This window comes from Aspergillus multicolor (genome assembly GCF_047715735.1).
Source record: "Aspergillus multicolor strain CBS 133.54 unplaced genomic scaffold BDW74scaffold_5, whole genome shotgun sequence".
Classification (NCBI taxonomy): domain Eukaryota; kingdom Fungi; phylum Ascomycota; class Eurotiomycetes; order Eurotiales; family Aspergillaceae; genus Aspergillus; species Aspergillus multicolor.
Window position 1 is genome coordinate 1,005,642 of NW_027395956.1, and position 16,263 is coordinate 1,021,904.

At 49.9% G+C, this 16,263-nt stretch overlaps 7 protein-coding genes across 7 annotated transcripts; 4 read left to right on the forward strand and 3 right to left on the reverse strand.

Moving 5' to 3' along the window:
- The first annotated feature begins 149 nt into the window (after positions 1 to 149).
- Positions 150 to 2,014, forward strand: BDW74DRAFT_148283 (H(+)-transporting V0 sector ATPase subunit d). Its single transcript, XM_073723673.1, has 4 exons — positions 150 to 198; positions 251 to 339; positions 390 to 1,270; positions 1,319 to 2,014. The coding sequence occupies exons 1-4, from the start codon at positions 167 to 169 to the stop codon at positions 1,400 to 1,402; spliced, it is 1,086 nt and encodes a 361-aa protein (XP_073586675.1). The 5' UTR covers positions 150 to 166; the 3' UTR covers positions 1,403 to 2,014.
- A 469-nt stretch (positions 2,015 to 2,483) lies between these two features.
- On the reverse strand, positions 2,484 to 4,443 carry BDW74DRAFT_114007 (ribose phosphate diphosphokinase subunit PRS5). Its single transcript, XM_073721859.1, has 3 exons — positions 3,111 to 4,443; positions 2,725 to 3,048; positions 2,484 to 2,672 (listed from the first exon to the last, which is right to left on the reverse strand). The coding sequence occupies exons 1-3, from the start codon at positions 4,035 to 4,037 to the stop codon at positions 2,616 to 2,618; spliced, it is 1,308 nt and encodes a 435-aa protein (XP_073586676.1). The 5' UTR covers positions 4,038 to 4,443; the 3' UTR covers positions 2,484 to 2,615.
- A 1,493-nt stretch (positions 4,444 to 5,936) lies between these two features.
- BDW74DRAFT_148287 (PIG-H family GPI synthesis protein) lies at positions 5,937 to 6,866 on the forward strand. The gene is made up of 3 exons (XM_073723674.1): positions 5,937 to 6,366; positions 6,421 to 6,623; positions 6,677 to 6,866. Exons 1-3 carry the CDS (start codon positions 6,033 to 6,035, stop codon positions 6,752 to 6,754), a joined length of 615 nt encoding a protein of 204 aa, XP_073586677.1. The 5' UTR covers positions 5,937 to 6,032; the 3' UTR covers positions 6,755 to 6,866.
- Positions 6,867 to 8,668: 1,802 nt separating this feature from the next.
- On the reverse strand, positions 8,669 to 10,751 carry BDW74DRAFT_148289 (pseudouridine synthase DEG1). Its single transcript, XM_073723675.1, has one exon. It carries the CDS (start codon positions 10,731 to 10,733, stop codon positions 8,769 to 8,771), a length of 1,965 nt encoding a protein of 654 aa, XP_073586678.1. The 5' UTR covers positions 10,734 to 10,751; the 3' UTR covers positions 8,669 to 8,768.
- A 751-nt stretch (positions 10,752 to 11,502) lies between these two features.
- Positions 11,503 to 12,603, forward strand: BDW74DRAFT_148290 (putative Rho-like small GTPase). The gene is made up of 4 exons (XM_073723676.1): positions 11,503 to 11,711; positions 11,791 to 12,019; positions 12,092 to 12,211; positions 12,276 to 12,603. Exons 1-4 carry the CDS (start codon positions 11,620 to 11,622, stop codon positions 12,435 to 12,437), a joined length of 603 nt encoding a protein of 200 aa, XP_073586679.1. The 5' UTR covers positions 11,503 to 11,619; the 3' UTR covers positions 12,438 to 12,603.
- rps0 (40S ribosomal protein uS2) lies at positions 12,576 to 14,087 on the reverse strand. Its single transcript, XM_073723677.1, has 2 exons — positions 13,795 to 14,087; positions 12,576 to 13,720 (listed from the first exon to the last, which is right to left on the reverse strand). The coding sequence occupies exons 1-2, from the start codon at positions 13,962 to 13,964 to the stop codon at positions 13,009 to 13,011; spliced, it is 882 nt and encodes a 293-aa protein (XP_073586680.1). The 5' UTR covers positions 13,965 to 14,087; the 3' UTR covers positions 12,576 to 13,008.
- A 167-nt stretch (positions 14,088 to 14,254) lies between these two features.
- On the forward strand, positions 14,255 to 15,731 carry BDW74DRAFT_148294 (mitochondrial 37S ribosomal protein uS15m). The gene is made up of 2 exons (XM_073723678.1): positions 14,255 to 14,342; positions 14,404 to 15,731. Exons 1-2 carry the CDS (start codon positions 14,297 to 14,299, stop codon positions 15,255 to 15,257), a joined length of 900 nt encoding a protein of 299 aa, XP_073586681.1. The 5' UTR covers positions 14,255 to 14,296; the 3' UTR covers positions 15,258 to 15,731.
- Positions 15,732 to 16,263: the final 532 nt, after the last annotated feature.

Genomic DNA, 16,263 nt, shown 5'->3' on the forward strand with positions numbered 1-16,263 from the left:
TCAGAGTAAAAAGTGCAGAAAAACCGCTGCTTGTGGCTCGTGGCCCGCACTTGTGGCTAGTGTGTGTGCGGCGGTGTCGAGGCTTACGTAACTGGCCAGAGAACAGCAGCACTTGGAGCTCCGATGTCAATGCGGAGAGCCGTCTGATCAGCTATCATCACACACAATGGAGGGCCTGTTCTTCAACGTTAACAGCGGGTATGCTAGTCTATATCCTTTCTCTCTGAAGTTACCAGCTAACGAATTACAGCTACATCGAGGGGATTGTCCGTGGATACCGAAACAGCCTTCTCAACGGGCAACATTATTCGAACCTGACACAATGCGAGACCATCGATGGTATGCTCTGAGGGACTGCAACCTTGATCGCATCTCTAATTACTTGTTAGATGTCAAACTGCAGTTGGCGCCCGCGTATGGCGATTTTCTTGGATCTCTTCCTCCCAACCCCTCCACCTCTGCCTTAGCAGGCAAGATGACCGACAAGCTAGTCGCCGAGTTCCGCTACCTCCTCGCGCAGGCCACGGGGTCGACTGCTCGGTTCCTGGAATACCTCACATACGGATACATGATCGATAACGTCGCGCTGCTCATCACCGGAACCCTGCACGAACGTGATACGCGAGAGCTCCTGGAGCGATGCCACCCGCTCGGATGGTTCGAAACGCTACCGGTACTGTGCGTTGCGACGAATATTGAGGAACTCTACAACTCCGTGTTGGTCGAAACCCCGCTGGCCGGTTTCTTCAAGGGCAGTCTGAGCCACCAAGATTTGGACGAACTCAACATCGAGATCGTACGGAATACGCTCTACAAGAACTACCTCGAAGATTTCTACAAGTTCGTCACCACGCATCCAGACTTCAAGGGAACGCCGACGCAGGAAGTAATGGCGGAGATTCTCGAATTCGAGGCGGACCGACGTGCTATCAACATCACATTGAACTCATTCGGCACAGAGCTCTCCAAGCCAGAGCGGAGAAAGCTCTACCCCGAATTCGGAAAATTGTACCCCGAAGGATCGCTGATGCTTTCTCGGGCCGACGATATCGAAGCTGTATCGTTGGCCGTGAGCATATCCGCAGATTACAAGGCATTCTTTGACGCCGTGGGTCTCACTCAGGGTGGCGGGCTTGGCGGTATGGGTGGTTCTGACGGCAAGAGCTTGGAAGACTTGTTCTACCAGAAAGAGATGGAGATGAGCAAGCTCGTCTTTACCCGACAGTTCACTCCTGCCATAGTGTACGCCTGGATGCGACTAAAGGAACAGGTGAGCAACCAAACATCACCCTCAGAATTCTTCAACTGACAATATCAGGAAATTCGAAACGTCACCTGGATCTCGGAGTGCATTGCCCAGAACCAAAAGGAGAGAATTGGAAACTTCATCTCCGTTTTCTAGGCTTCTTCGACCTTGTATTCAAGTACCTCCGTTCTCCGCCATCTTTTCCCATCTCCTTTTCGTTAATCATTACCCAACTGTACGAGCGTATCAATCTATTGGCCTCTTACGTATTTGTGCCACTCCGCAACCGGATCTGTTAGTTTATATAGGCGTTTGGGGTCTTTCCTTCGTGTGACATAGTACCTACATAACGCTAGCCGTGCCATACCATAGATGATGAAGAACCGCATTCTCTCTCGACCGATCATTTCTACCTTTCAGGTACTGTACGACATTACAGCCTAGCATAAAGCCGGGGCCATGCCACGTGCATACTCCGCAATCCGCATGCTTACCTGAATCAAAGTGCCCGTTTTATGTGACGCGTCTCAGAAACGGGGACACGGAGGCTCGAGCCAGCTGCAGTGGTAGTCTAAACGCATGAAGTCAGATTAAGGTATGAGTTTCGGCCGGCCCAGAGCAGATTCATTGCTATGCGGAGTAGCTCAGGTTAGTTGAGATGCGAACGTCTGTTGGCAATTGAACCACAGGGCGGAGTCATATTGCTGACGCGGGGTCCATTGTACCTCACACATTTTATGTAGGGCACGGTGGGCCGATCTAGCTCATTAGCTAAGGAAAAGGGATTTAAAATTGGTTCGGACAGGTGGTGAGATTGAGTTTGACGGGAAAGTGCTTTTCTAATGCGCCCGCAGGCTCTATTGTTGAGTGTTGTGGTTATATACAGGTTGTCACTGAGGGAAAGGCTGAATGAGAGCAAGAGGAAGACGAACGCTGGAGAAAGAGTTGGTTTTGGCTCATTCCCATCGGGAAGTAGAAAAGTTCAAATAGACACAACAAAGAAGCATGGATGGCGAGACGTCTGCTCCCATGGTCGCGTTGGCGCCACCCTGGTTCGACTGTTTTGGAAAAAACATTATGCTGTCAGAGATAAGTATCCTGACTAGAAAATCATTATTTGAACATTGGATGTCGTGAAATGTTAAACAGTAATCAGGCCCAAAATTGCTCTAAACCTAGGCCTGCTGTTTAAGCATGAATGTGCATGTATCATAAATTGCAAATCTCTTGAGTATATCGCGTCATGAAAAAAGAAAAAGAAATCCATGAGTATATGGCTTAAGCTCAATGCTACTTTTTGAAAGGTATTTCATCCCAGATCTTTCTTGCCAAAGGGCCACCAAGAGAAAGAAACGTCAATCTTAGCCAGTTACTCGTACTGGAAAAGCGCACTGATACTCTCGCCGTGGTGGACGCGACGAATAGCCTAAAAATAGATCAGTGAATGTTTCTCGGAAGGATTAACCGAGCTTCGTTACCTCTGCGAAAACGTGGCCGACCTCCAAGACTTCCAGCTTGGGGCATTGGCGCAAGTGCTCTGCCTGAGAAACGCTATTGGTCACGACAACCTTGTCCAGAGCGCTGGCATTGATACGCTCAATAGCGTCACCGCTTAGAATGCCATGAGTCACCAAAGCGTAGACCTGCGAGGCACCTTCCTTCTTCAAGAGCTTGGCAGCGCGGGTGATGGTGTTCGACGTGTCAGCAAGGTCATCGATTAGAATCGCGGTCCGGTCTTTCACATCTCCAACAAGCATCATAGTAGCATTCTGACGATCCGTGATCCGCGTGGGTCGGCGTTCCTAGGAGTTATTAGATAATTACGGCGAGAGGAAGAGAGAGAGAGAGAGACCAAAAAACCTACCTTGTGAATCAATGCGAATTCCATGCCCATAGAATCCGCAATCGCAGTCGCTCGCTTGGCACCACCAGCATCCGGACTCACAACAACGGCTTCCTTGTAGTTGGGAATGTTGCGCAGAATGTAGTTTTTGAGAAGAGGTCGCCCGTAGAGGTTGTCGACAGGAATGTCAAAGAACCCTTGATATTGGGGGTCGTGCAAGTCCATCGTGATAACGTGGTCCGCGCCAGCGCAAGTGAGCAGGTCAGCCACGAGGGTACCCGCTTGAGCAACCCACTGTTTGTATCCGGGACGGGGCTCGAACTTGTTGATTTTGTCTTGACTGTCGTCCAAAAGACCGTTGGGAAGCGTGGACTTGCTGCTGTCCGATTTCAGAGATTCCATGGTTTCACTGCGAGAAAGCCCATTGGGCTGACGCTTCTTCACCGGGCTACCGGAAGACTCCTCCAGCTGAGCCCTTGCCAGACTTTTTTGCAGGTTATCGACACTAACGCCATTCATCGGGTTTCCGATCTCAACCCGCCCGGGGTGAGGAGTCGTAGGGGTGCTCTCAAAGGTATACCCGTTGGAAGCCCCCTTTCTTTCAACAGATGATTTAACCAGAGGGGCTCCGGATTTGTTGTAAGGGATGTCACTCTGACGAGAGTATGGGAAGAGCGGGAGAACAGCGGTGACTCTTCGAGCAGACGCGGTCTTGCACGCCGAGATGGTAATGAGCAACTCCAAGAGATGGTCATTCACCTTTCCACCGCCAGACTGAACAATGTAGACATCTTTCCCACGCACGGATTCTTTGATCTCGACTCTGGTTTCGCCGACAGAAAACTTTGACAGTAATACGTCGGCAGGAGGGATCCCGAGAATGTCGCTGATCGTCTGAGTCAGTTGAGGGTGGGAGGTGCCCCCAATGACGACGATGTTTCGAACCATAGTTGCCAGAGTGTCGGTATATAGGATAAACTCCTAGGAAGCTGAACTGGGAGTACGCGAGGGCGCTGGGGGGTAGCCGAATCGGAGGCGGAGAAAACCTGGGAAAAGCCGCAGAAGCGGGTGTTCTGGAGGGGCGGTATCGATCGGGAACGTTAGCTCGGGAGACACGAGGCGAGCAAAATGTGGAACAAGAGTCCTGAAGTATAAAGAGCCAGAGACCTAGATCATGGCGGGGAGTCTTGAGCACACTTCAAGGGCAAGCACGAAAGAGACATGGATTGAAAGGCAGTGGATCAAGATGTCGTGTGCCCGTAATGAGGAAAAGAAAAAAAGCCTCTCTTAGTGGAACCTGCAGCACCGGGTTTTCTGCCGTTGGCACCTCAGGCTTCAGTCGGCCCGATCAGGATTAGCGGTACTCAGGGCCCCTCGTTTCTCCCAACGGCCCAGCAGAAATGACGAAAGCCCAAGCAAATTGAAGCAATCGTCGTCCGCTGGTTAGCAAGCACGAAACATGGACGAACACAGGAGAAGAAACAGAACATCAACATCCAGCATGCGGTTAGCCAGCATCTCTCTCAGACTCAACAGTAGCTGTTTCGCCTGTTACGAAAGGGCTAAGAAGCTGCGGATTACACCAATGGATAGTCTGAATTGACCAATAAGTACTTGCAAGTAAGAAACAGACTCGAGCAGAGAGGGAAAAAAAAAAAAAACAGCAAAGAAATCCCATGGTATTGTTCATCGCTCAGGTCCAGGACCAGGATTGGTTTCCATTGTTGCGGTAAAGGCCAAAAAACGAGCTTGCAATCTGCCCTACAATGGTACAGTACCAGGCCTGTTCCATAGTCCTGCTATCCATAATCAGTAAAGGGAGTCCAAGGGAAGCCAGGCGCATTATCTGGGGGAACAGATAAGCCAGAGCTGGGTTGAGGTGAAAGGCTCACAAGTGAAGTTGTAGTAGTTGAATCTCCGATATATTGGGCAAACCCCACACTGTTCCACCACAGCCGATCCTTCGGGTCTGTCAAAGTCGGTCGTTTCAATGTTTGAGGACTCGGAGACAGCGATACGCCACCTATTGTTGTTGGACGGTTTCATTCACATGTCACCCTGTAGACTATTAGTATGAAGCATTAGATTCGTGTGGTGATTGCGTACCTTCCTCGTACAGGCATAGTTTCGGGAATTGGGGATCTCGTATCTCATGGATAAGGGCCACCTGAATGTTGTCCTTCTAGGCAAGACGCCAGCGGCACGAGAACGGCTCATTCTGCGCCGGAAAACATAATGCTGTTCTCCCGTAGGGTACCTCTGGCAGATAGCCCTGTCTTAGCGCGTAAAGGCAAGATACTGCCTCCATGAAGCCCTTAGACTGTACGTAAACCCCCATACGGCCTGAACTAAATGAAACGAAGATATGTGCGAGAGAAGTCGAAGGACTAGGGAACCATTTCCATTGAAAGTAATGATAAACTATCCGGCAGTCCAAGTTCGATATCAGGACGTTTAGGCTCAATCCTGGGTCATTTGATGGTCGTTCCTTTGCTTTAGAGCGACCGTGTCAGTTCGCGGGCCATGCTGAGAACCGAAACTCAACATGATTTGCTTGCTTGACTTCATGATGTGTATTTCTTGGGATAGCTTCCTGTTGACAGGCTTCAGGACATAGTCACAGACCACCAGCTCCTCAAAGTGGATGCATGCTCTGGTCAGGCAACAAGCAAGAGTTGGGCAATCATGCTGGTCAGATGAAGCGCACAGAAATGCAGACGTCACGTGCATTCAGGAGGTGGGTTACAGAGCAGATAACGCTTAGCTACAAAAGCACTAGCGCGGTTGATAGGAGATCTACAGAGCAACAGCTCCAGCTTCCCGTCCAAGTTCATTTCCCCGTTATCTGGTACAGTCTCTGCAGCGGCTCTGGTGCTCGTATGGCCTCGGGAACTCTTTGACTCTTTGACTCTTTGACGGTTGAACTTTGTGTTTTCTCTATTAATGCCTCTCCATCTCATATCGCGCCGTCCTTCTCCGACCACGGCGTCATTCACGGTTTCCAATGCCTCCAGGCATACCAGTACAGCCGCGAAGCTCTTCTTCCATTTTCAGTTTCTCCTACGGTGGATAGTTTTTATGGGCGTACTTCTTCTACACGCTGCGCAATTTCGTCAAGCGTTCTTCATTCAAGATGGGGCCATTGTGCCTTGGCCCGCAGTGTGGTCTAGTCCACTGGGATCCTTTGTTTGTCGCATTGCTGATACCTACAACTTCATTGCCATTGCCCTCGTTAGCGCGCTGGTGATTTTCGGGGTGTTTAGAAAGGGTTATACGGGTTTGTACCCGTTGTACGCAGGCTGTCTGCATCTACTTACAATGTACGGAACAGAAGAGTCCCTCTTGGTCATCCGCGGTTTAGGCATTCAGACGTCTACATCGTCCCCCACGTACCTATCCAAAGCTGCGACGAGGTTCATCCCAACGACTGAGATTCAGGACATTGTCATTCACGAGGCTTTCAAGGGCTTCGAGGTGCGCTTCTACCTCGCGGTGGTTGTCGTTGGGGAGCCTGAGGTTGTTGTAGTCTTCCCAGTAAGATTTCCCGGTTTGCGCCCCTCTGCATTTACTAATGCTCTTCTGTTTAGAAACTCCTGCCCAACAGGGCAAAACTAGAAGAAGTTTGGAGGGGCTCTCGGCATTGCCTGTACGACTCGAAGCCATAAACCAGCCACTTACATGCAGCTTCATATCCGTGCCTTCCAGCGCACCCACCGCCTTCGTCTTATGGGTGCGCCACGCATTTTTCGTAGTCACGCATTTTTCGTAGTTTTTAAAATTTTGAAGTCTTTTAACCCATACAGCCGCACAACATGTCTGATCCTTATAAAGATTATAAAACCCGATTAAGCGAAGCCGTCGCTATCGCCCTATCCAAAGAAAAACCAAACATCGCGGAAATTGCGCGAGAATTCGCGGTGTCTAGCACGATAATGCGAAGCCGGATTAAAAAAGTAAAAACACTAATAACTCCCACCATAACAAAGAAAAATACCCTACAGCCGTATTAGGAAAAGGCCTTGGTTAACTAGATTATAAAAATGCGAGCTTGGAACCTCCCGCCCACTGCTTTTATTATAGAGGCGTGGGCAAACCAGGCGCTTGCCCGCGCGGGGTCTCCGGATAAGAAGGTCAGCAAGATATAGCCATATTAATTTAAGAAGCGCGTACTAGCACACCTAGGCCTTGCACTGGTAAAGCAGAGGACTAAAAAATTAAGATATATTTAAGCGGAAGACGCAGGGCTTCTAAAGCACTGGTATTATTAGCTAGAAGTTCTTCTCTGTGGTGTTCCTGCCCGCCTTATATATAACTTTAACAAATACAGATTTTAACCAGGCCAGGGGCGGGCTTACAAGGTCTTTAGTAAATTAAACTGCCCTAATCTTACAAAGGGCGAGCAAGGTGAAAATATTACTGCGGTGGAGTATATTTGCGCTAACAGTTAGCTTATGGATCCATTCTTTATCTTTAAAGCAAGCGGAAGCCATATAAAGTGCTGGTATTAAGGTAGCAAGGCCTTACTGGCTAGTACTATTACTGTAATCTTACCAAATAAATAAATATTAAATAAACTCGCGCTTGACTAGCTAATTTAATTTAACCGGGCTATAAAGGAGCGTACACGAATAAATAAGAAGCGCTACTTAATATTTAACAGCCACGGCTCGCACTTCACACTTAAATTTTTATAATACTACAAGGATAATAACATTATTCTCTTTAAATTCCTTCCTTATTTAACTCACCTTTGCCAGCCGCTTGACGGAAAGCCGTTTCTTAATTATAAGTAATAATTCCGGCTTCTAAATAATAACTTATTATTCTGGGGTGGTAGGCTATACAGGAAGACCAAATTCCTAGAAGTTATTACACCAGTACGCGCGAAGGCATTCTTATAGCAAATTATTTAAAAAGTATTTAGGGATTGCGGAATCTGGCCGGTTAATAAAGTGCAAATTATTAAGCAGCTTTATAATAAGCTGGTAATCCCTAATATATCTATACCGGAGCTCCGCAGGAGTTATATACCACCTTTATTACTATCCTCCAGCGTTAAGAATAGTCCTCCAGCAATAATTAACACGCTTATAAAAAATCAGGCGAAGATTATAAAGGATGTTACTAATATCTTAAATAAGGCAAGGCAGAATTTAACTAAGATTTTTTAACACCAGATGTTGAAGCTGGAGGAGTTGCAGATAATACAGGAAGCAATTTGCAAGATACACGCCGCGCAAGAGCCTTAACACCGGAATTATACTAGGTGTTAAGTTAAACTGCTATCCTAGAATAAGATTATAAAGGTTCGCAATGTAATTTAGTTAATTAGTAACTGTAAAGCCAAAGATCGCGCGGTAAAGGAGAGAAAGCTGGCAAAGCAATTTAAAAAAGTTTATAAATATAAGCCCACCCAGCGCCCGCAGGAGAATATTTAGCAGGCAATTAAGAATAAGAGACATGCTATAAAGGTAGGAGAAGACTTTTAGATTAATAAATAATTATATTTATTGTTGTATAGCCTTAAATTTCAAAAAACTACGAAAAATGCGTGACTACAAAAAATGCGTGGCGCACCCATAAGACGAAGGCGGTGGGTGCGCTGGAAGGCACGGATACCCTGTTCCGATCAACGGCGTGGCTTGCTCGTATTCACATGTCTATAAAGGTATGTACAGATTATGCCTTCACATTTCCGTTTCCCTCCCTGTCCGTTTTCCGCTGCTTTGCCGCGAGGTACCTAGCATTTTGGACTTCAACGGTGTCCATCTTTCTCTTCTGCGCCATGGGGAAATACTGGCCCTTAGCTTTGCCCTCGTTGGCTCCCCCAAAGACCCTGTGCACCTTGCTTTGCCTTTCTCGTTCTAGATTCTTGATTTTTCCATCCCGGAAAGCAGTCTGATCACCTTGTTGAATAACTAGATCAAGCAGTGCGCCGGCCAGGATCTCGTCCATTTTGCGTTGCCTCCAGACAGACCAAAGATCATCAACCACGCCGCCAATACCGAACTTTCCTGTCCCCTTGGCGTACTCGCTTCTTGACTGTCTGGTATCTCCAGCATAGACCCATTCCAAGGCATCCTCCCGAACCTCACTATCTAGCTTGGGAAAGACGCAATTCCAGAGGACTAGCGGGGCGTCGGATGCCATCTCGTACATTGGTTTGCGCGGGTTCTTTTCCACGTCAAGCAGGTCGGCCACAACGGACGGCGACTCAAGCCCTTGGCCCACGAGAAACAGAACGCCTATCATGTGCCTAACTTGGTGCCACAGAAAAGCGGACCCTTGCAGGTTGAACACATATACCTGGCATCCAGGTGGAACTGAGCTTCCGGGCTTCTCAACCGAAGGGTGTGTGTCAGGGTGCTCTAAAGCCTGGAATTCCTGTCGATTCACATAGCCCAACGGGCTGGTTCTGGGGTCAAGCATTTCAATATCGGCACGGTAAATGATTCGCTCAAAGTTCTCGATCTGCTTGCTTGTATCCACTTTGCAGAAATTGCGAAAGTCGTGCACCCCCTCAAAGTGCCTAGCAGCTTCGCGCATGGCATCGATGTCTAACCAGCCTTCTCGGTACTTCGGCGGTTCATTGCCTTTTCGTGGAAGAAGCCCGAGCGGGCCCGGCGTCGGAGAAAACGCGGGCTGTGTGAAGAAGTATTTATAGTGACGCTCGCGGCAAGAGTAGCGGGCGTCAAAGCCTTCTGGAGGATTCGGACACCATGCCAGTACACGGATGTCTTCTGGCAGCGCTTTATTCAGCAGGCTGATGTAGGGTATTTCATCCGCAATATCATCCCAATCCGCGTCTGCTACCTCTTTACATGTAGTCTCTGCAGTATCCTCCGCGCCTTGGGGAGGCTCTACCACCTTCGGCTTCGGCCGAGAACTGCGCACTTTAAGCCCAATAACCTGCCCAAAAGCACTAACACCACGATCCGTCCTTCCGGCTTTGGAGTACTCACACCCCTCCCAACTCAGATTAAATGCCTCGTTCTCCTTCCGCTTCACTTTCGGATTTGGAACGTCGTCGTCCGTCATATCAGTCGGGAAGATCAGCCTCGTCCTCATAAGCGCCTTCCACATCTCCTCCTCAATAGTCGGCAGAGCAGTCGGGTTGTTACTCGCATGCTCGAGGCCCTGGTATCGCTGTCCCAGGTACGCAAATTTCAGCGCAATGAAGCGGAAGTTGTACTGCGACGGATCCATCTTCTTTGCTTGCTTGCGAGGTCGAATGGCAGGGGCGTGCGTGATGTCGTCTGGGTCATATTTTCCTGTTGCGAGCCATCTAGGAATTTCATTTTCTTCATTCTTTTCGGTCTGCCCTGGTGTCTTCGTCGTAGAGGCGGATGGCTTGTATTCCGCGTTCCGGGAATTCAGCTGGCGCTCTAGCTCGGTGATTCGTTCGACGAGGCTCGTTGTGCTCCAGGTCGAGTAGTCTGGTTGCTGCTGCTCCTGCTGCTCCTGCTTTTGCGGCCCTGGGGCCTGTTGTTGGTCTGCCTGGGTCGGGGCCGCGCCCTGGGGGAGATGGCCGGACATGATGTCTGCGCGGAGAGAATCGAGCTTCGAGAGACCGATGTGGCGATGTCGGGAGATTACCCGGCTAGAATTGACTCGAGACAAGGGTTTAAAGTGGGATCTCCACATCCCCCGGTGATGATGAGGGGTGTTGGGCTTGTCCTGGGGTATTTTGTTCGGGCAGCTCTGGCTCCAATGGAGAAAATTTGGCTGGCCGTCGTAAGATTCTTGTATTGGTTTTACGGTATTCAATAGATAAGATAAGCCGATAGGCAGGTGAAGAGGTGGATAAGAGACGAAGTATAGAACAAAGCTTCGACCTTGTGCAAATTGTTTATGCTGCCAAATCGCTGTTCTTTTCTGGCCTGGATAGCCCTTAGCTGTGGGTCTCGCAATTGAGTGTATAGTCGTTTCTGATGTCAGTAAGATGCAAACATCAATCTTAAGGAGAGAATATATATATGGTCTGCAAGGAAGTTCCAACTACAATCGACATACCTGATAACCACAAGAATACCACAAAGTCCCCAATCATTCATTTCTTCAAGAGATCGGCCATCGTGAGCTCCCTGATAAAATCAATGCGCCGCGAATTACTCATTTTACTAGCACCGTGGAATGGCTGGGAAGAGCTGGAGGAGTGAACGTGGACAAAATACAAGACACGGGCTTCAGATGGGAGACCAGTAGTCTTTAAAGACATCCGGAAGAAGAACTTGCGGGATTCTACACCTACGCCTGATCATTTATTTGATATATCCAGTCCACAGAGAAACCACCTCCATCCTCCATATAGTCCCCAAACCAAGCCAAACCAAATTTAGTTAGTCAAGATGGCCTTATCAGCGAGCGATCTTGCTCCGATAAAGTTTCCCGGAGCCATGGCGGCTTGGCCCCGGTCAATTCTCAGCTTCACCGAGCTGGTTAGGCGACATTCCATGCTCTGTGGACCGAGGACCATGAAGGCCTGACGGGACGAATTTAAGGCCATTTGCGCAAGGAGTGATAACCTGCAATGGCGTACCTGCAACCCAGAGAGGTCCTCGAGACACCGATTACCGTCCTCCTACTCGGCGACGCAGGTTGCGGCAAGTCGACTTTCCTATCGTGCGTATACTTCCCGGCCTCGCTGAACAAGTATACCTTGTCAGACCAATAGACCAACCAGACTAACATCGTTGTATAGTGGACTCAAGAGTATCAGAAACAAGCAAGTGGGCAACACCGAACCATTAGATCTTCTCCGCGACAGCGACCAGCCATTCGTGTACGAGATCAACTTCTCCAAGAAGTCATTCACACTTGAGATTTACGATACAGCCAGTCCGAATCAGCACTGGACTACTCTCAGACCGGACGTTGTGCTGCTGGCGTTTGACGTCTCGAACCGCGCGACGTTGGATGGGTTGTTGAGTGTGAGTTTGATACCCTCGACCGGCTCTACTACATCGGGCAACGGCTGATATATGCTCTTGGCTGATATTTAGTGGCGGGCTGATGTCATTCGATATTTCCAACGGGGTGAAGGCGAGCGCATCCCCGTCATGATGGTGGGGTTGAAGAGGGATCTGAGAGTGGAGGGCGAGGGAGTCATTTATCCGCAAGAGGTGAGCATCCGTCTTCTCTAGCTGTTCTCACTGGCCGGTGCTGGGCTGATCAATATGGATGCAGACGTACAGAATTGCACAGGAGCTTCGTTGCGATCGATATGCGGAGTGCTCGGCTGTTACGGGGGAGCTTATGCCGCAGGCGTTCGAGGATTTGGCAAGGCTCGCTTTTGCGACTACCACTGCTTCTGGTGGACAGACGAAAGGTGGCTGTGTTGTTATGTGAAGAATTGTTGGGTTGGGTTTGGTTGCTAGTTGACACTGGATACCCGTTTGACTACTGTATATACGCACTTTGGTTACATAAACCGCATTTACTATAAAGGGGCTTACTACGCTACAGGTTTACGATGGATCCAGAGAGTACGAATGGCAGCTTTCATCACTTTCAATACGTATAACATACAGGGAGAAACCAAGGTAACGATCAAGTCCACCTTGTGGATTGACGGCACAGGGCTTTCCCCCAGAAGCTCACTGGCTTGAGAGCAACTGGGTATCTTTCCCTCATCAAGCACCGAGTCAATCATTGAACAAGCAATTCCTCCCCATGGAAACAAGACGTAAATCGGACTGATGGTAGAGAGGATGATTCGTAGCAGCATACCATTGGGTGGAAGGAAAGAAGAGGTTGTTTCGGTTGAAATTTCTTTTGCCGTTTTTTCTTTTTCCTGTTTGAATATTTGCGGAACAGAGGCTAGGATTGACATGCCAGGGGGAATAAATTTTTGGGTCTTCTCTCTTCAGACACTCCTAACAGCTGTCCTCATATCGCCGTGGTTGAAAAGGCAAGCTTTTTACCACTTGGCACCCTCGGCGGGCTGAGCCTCAGCCCAGGTCTCACCACCGGTAGCGGGGGCGGAGCTGGCAGCCCAGTCACCACCTTCAGTCTCCCAGCTAGTGGCACCAGCAGCGGCGAAAGCGGCGGGAGCAGCAGCACCCTCAGCGTCCCAGCTCTGACCGGCGAAGCCAGACTCGATGGCACCGGCACCGACCTCCTCAGCGCTGGCAACCTTCTCCTCAGCAACCTCCTTGTTCTCCTCGGCCTCAGGGTCGCGGTAGAAGTACAGGTCAACAACGACGTCCCAGTCGACCTCACGGTTGGCGAGGGTACCACGGAGACGGAGGACCTCACGGGCAAGGAGCCACCAGATCAGACCAATGGCGTGACGACCCTTGTTGTTGGTGGGGATGGCAACGTCAACGAAGTCGGTGGGGGAGTCGGTGTCGCAGAGAGCGATGACGGGAATGTTGACGTAGGAAGCCTCCTTGATAGCCTGAGCATCGGTGCGGGGGTCGGTAACGATGATGAGACGGGGCTCCTTGAAAGAGCGAGTGATGTAGTTGGTGAAGTTACCGGGGGTGAAGCGACCGGCGATGGCGGTAGCACCGGTGTGGGAGGCGAACTTCAGGACAGCGCGCTGACCGTAGGGACGAGCGGAGATGACACAGATGTCGGCAGGGTTGTCGATGGCAGCGATGATACGGGCAGCCAAGAGGATCTTCTCCCTGTATTTCGCGCACGAATTAGATTCCGTATAATTCGCAAACTCCTCCGTTTCAATTCCCCCGTCTAAACGTACCAGGTCTTGCCAACGTTGATAACGTTGACTCCGTCAGGGCGAGTCTTCCACAGGTAGGGCTCCATGTGAACCTGGAGGTTCTTGGATCCCAGGTGGCATTGAGCTGCGAGGAGCATCTCAATGTCCTGAGGAGTGGGGTTGAACATGGGGGGGAGCTGAGAGGGGGCCATGACGGGCGATTGATACTGCAAAGTACGGCGATTTGAATATATCAATCGTCTGGCGCTTGTCGCGATGTTGAGGTCGAAGAGAGGACTGGACTGACGCGAAAGACAACTTCCGTCGAGAAAGCTGATTTTCGTCGCTTTTCGTGTGTGTTAGGGTTACGGTGTCTGGCCAATCAGCGTCCTCTTAGTGGGCTTAGGATTACTCAGCCATATCTTCCCCGTGAGGTCACGTGCCTATCTGCTCCGGTGGACTAGTGTATTCTCAGATTGAAGTTTTGGTCGGAGGTGTGACGCTGGAGCATTGGTGATCGCAACGCCAGGATACTGTCTGCAAAATGCCTCCTCGCATTCCTTTCCACCCTTCTCTCAAGGCTTTTACAGGTAAGTGGACTTTTCCTATATATTCAACTGGCGGATGCTTAAGACAACGATCTCGGTTTAGGTTCTTCACATGTTCAGAGTCCGCTTGCCCGATTGTCGCTGAACCCGAGCAAAACCTCCGTGAGAGCCGGCTCCGCCGAGTCGAGGGAGCGCCGAAGACATGATCCTTTTCTGATGGCACAATCGCGCCAGCGCAAAGCGGCGAACCTGTCCCGTCAACAGGCCCTCGCGGCGGAGCGTGACGGGTCTGTCGGCGACCCCGTGCACGGAGTCTCGACACCATTCATTGAAGCTTTGAAGGTTCAGCAGGCGGGTACGCACGAGTCTCATCCAAACCATTTCATCACCCCCGAGGAGCTCCAGGGTGCTCTTGAATACTCTAAGAACTTGACCTCCCCTATCGTGGAACCGAACCGAGCAGCGGTAGACCCGCAGCTGGAGAAGGAGAACGAAGAGAAACATATCGAGCAGCATAAGAATGCAACGGAGGCAATCAGACGAATCGTGGATATCAGGAACGGAAATACGGACGACCAAATGCGCCTTCGCATCCAGAAGTGTATTGAGACGTTCGGCCGACACAAAACCGACCAGACCTTGCCCCCGAAGCCCGCCGCTGTTCCCCCAGAGGGAGCCCCTCGTTATTTGAAAAAGGCCCGTCGTGTTGGCCCTGACACCGGATCCTCCGAAGTGCAGGTCGCTATCCTCACTGCAAAGATTTTCAACATGTCCCGGCATTTGGAAACCACCAACAAGGACAAGCACAACAAGCGCAACCTACGACTTCTTGTGCACAAGCGACAGAAGTTGCTCCAATATCTGCGGAGAAAGGAAAGAGGTGGTCCACGGTGGCAGCACCTCGTCGAGACCCTTGGCTTGTCCGAGGCGTCTTGGAAAGGCGAGATTAGCTTGTAATTGTTCGGCGTTGTATATTAGGTGTTTTTGACTCTCTCCAGCAAAGCGTTGGCCTGTACCTTTACGATACCTGTCATCTGGCGTGTTGGGTCTTTCGTCCCCGTTTCCTACTCTTCCTTACTCTGTATAGCTACAATTCCTATTCCAACTCGTGCCCGAGATAAACCTCATGACATAGCTCACCAGTCAAGGCTCCACAGCGTTTCCCAAGCGGACAAACGTAGCCTTTGGGATTAGGTGCATTGATCACGGAACGGGCAGAAGACTCTCCCTCCACGAATTACTATACAGACCCGCACGCGCTTGATCAGACGCGACTTAATAATACGATAGAGCTGGAAGTTCTGGTGGGACAGTTGCTGATGCAATGGTAAAACAGTATACATGTTTTTCGGGCCCAGGTATAACATCAGCCGAGGGATAAAGAGAGCGGCTTTTCCTTGTTCTTTCCTTTGGAACAAGGGTTTATTGAAATTGTCATCAATGGTCTTCTGTGAAGTTATCCATGCATGTTTACACAGTGGGGCCCCATTATTCTGAACAGAGATCTTGGTCTAGGGTACTGACCGCCTCCCCAGTCTGGGCTTCTGCCTGCACGTCACCATGCTCTTGGCATTTCCACCTCTCTTTCCCCCAAGTTAATTTTCCATTCACTGCGAAATCATCACTTCATTCACTTAACACTTCACCCACTGACCCCACCAAAGGCGAGTAAAATTCACTAACACTGCAGCAACCGTCGCGCAATCCTGGAGTCCTGGAGGAGCTTTTAACCCGGCTTTTTCCTTCGCCCAAATTCTCCTTTCCTTTCTATCACCTACGCTCCTCGGTCTCCAGGTTCCCAACTAGCGATCTCTCTCTGAATCAGTATGTCCAATATTCTCCCCAGCATAGTCTCTGAGTCGCAAGTCTAATCTCTACCTGTCGTAGTCAAGCTTTTCCGCTTCTTCAAGTTTCTACTATCGCGCGATTTCGCATAAAAGTCATTGTCTTGTTTCGTAAACAC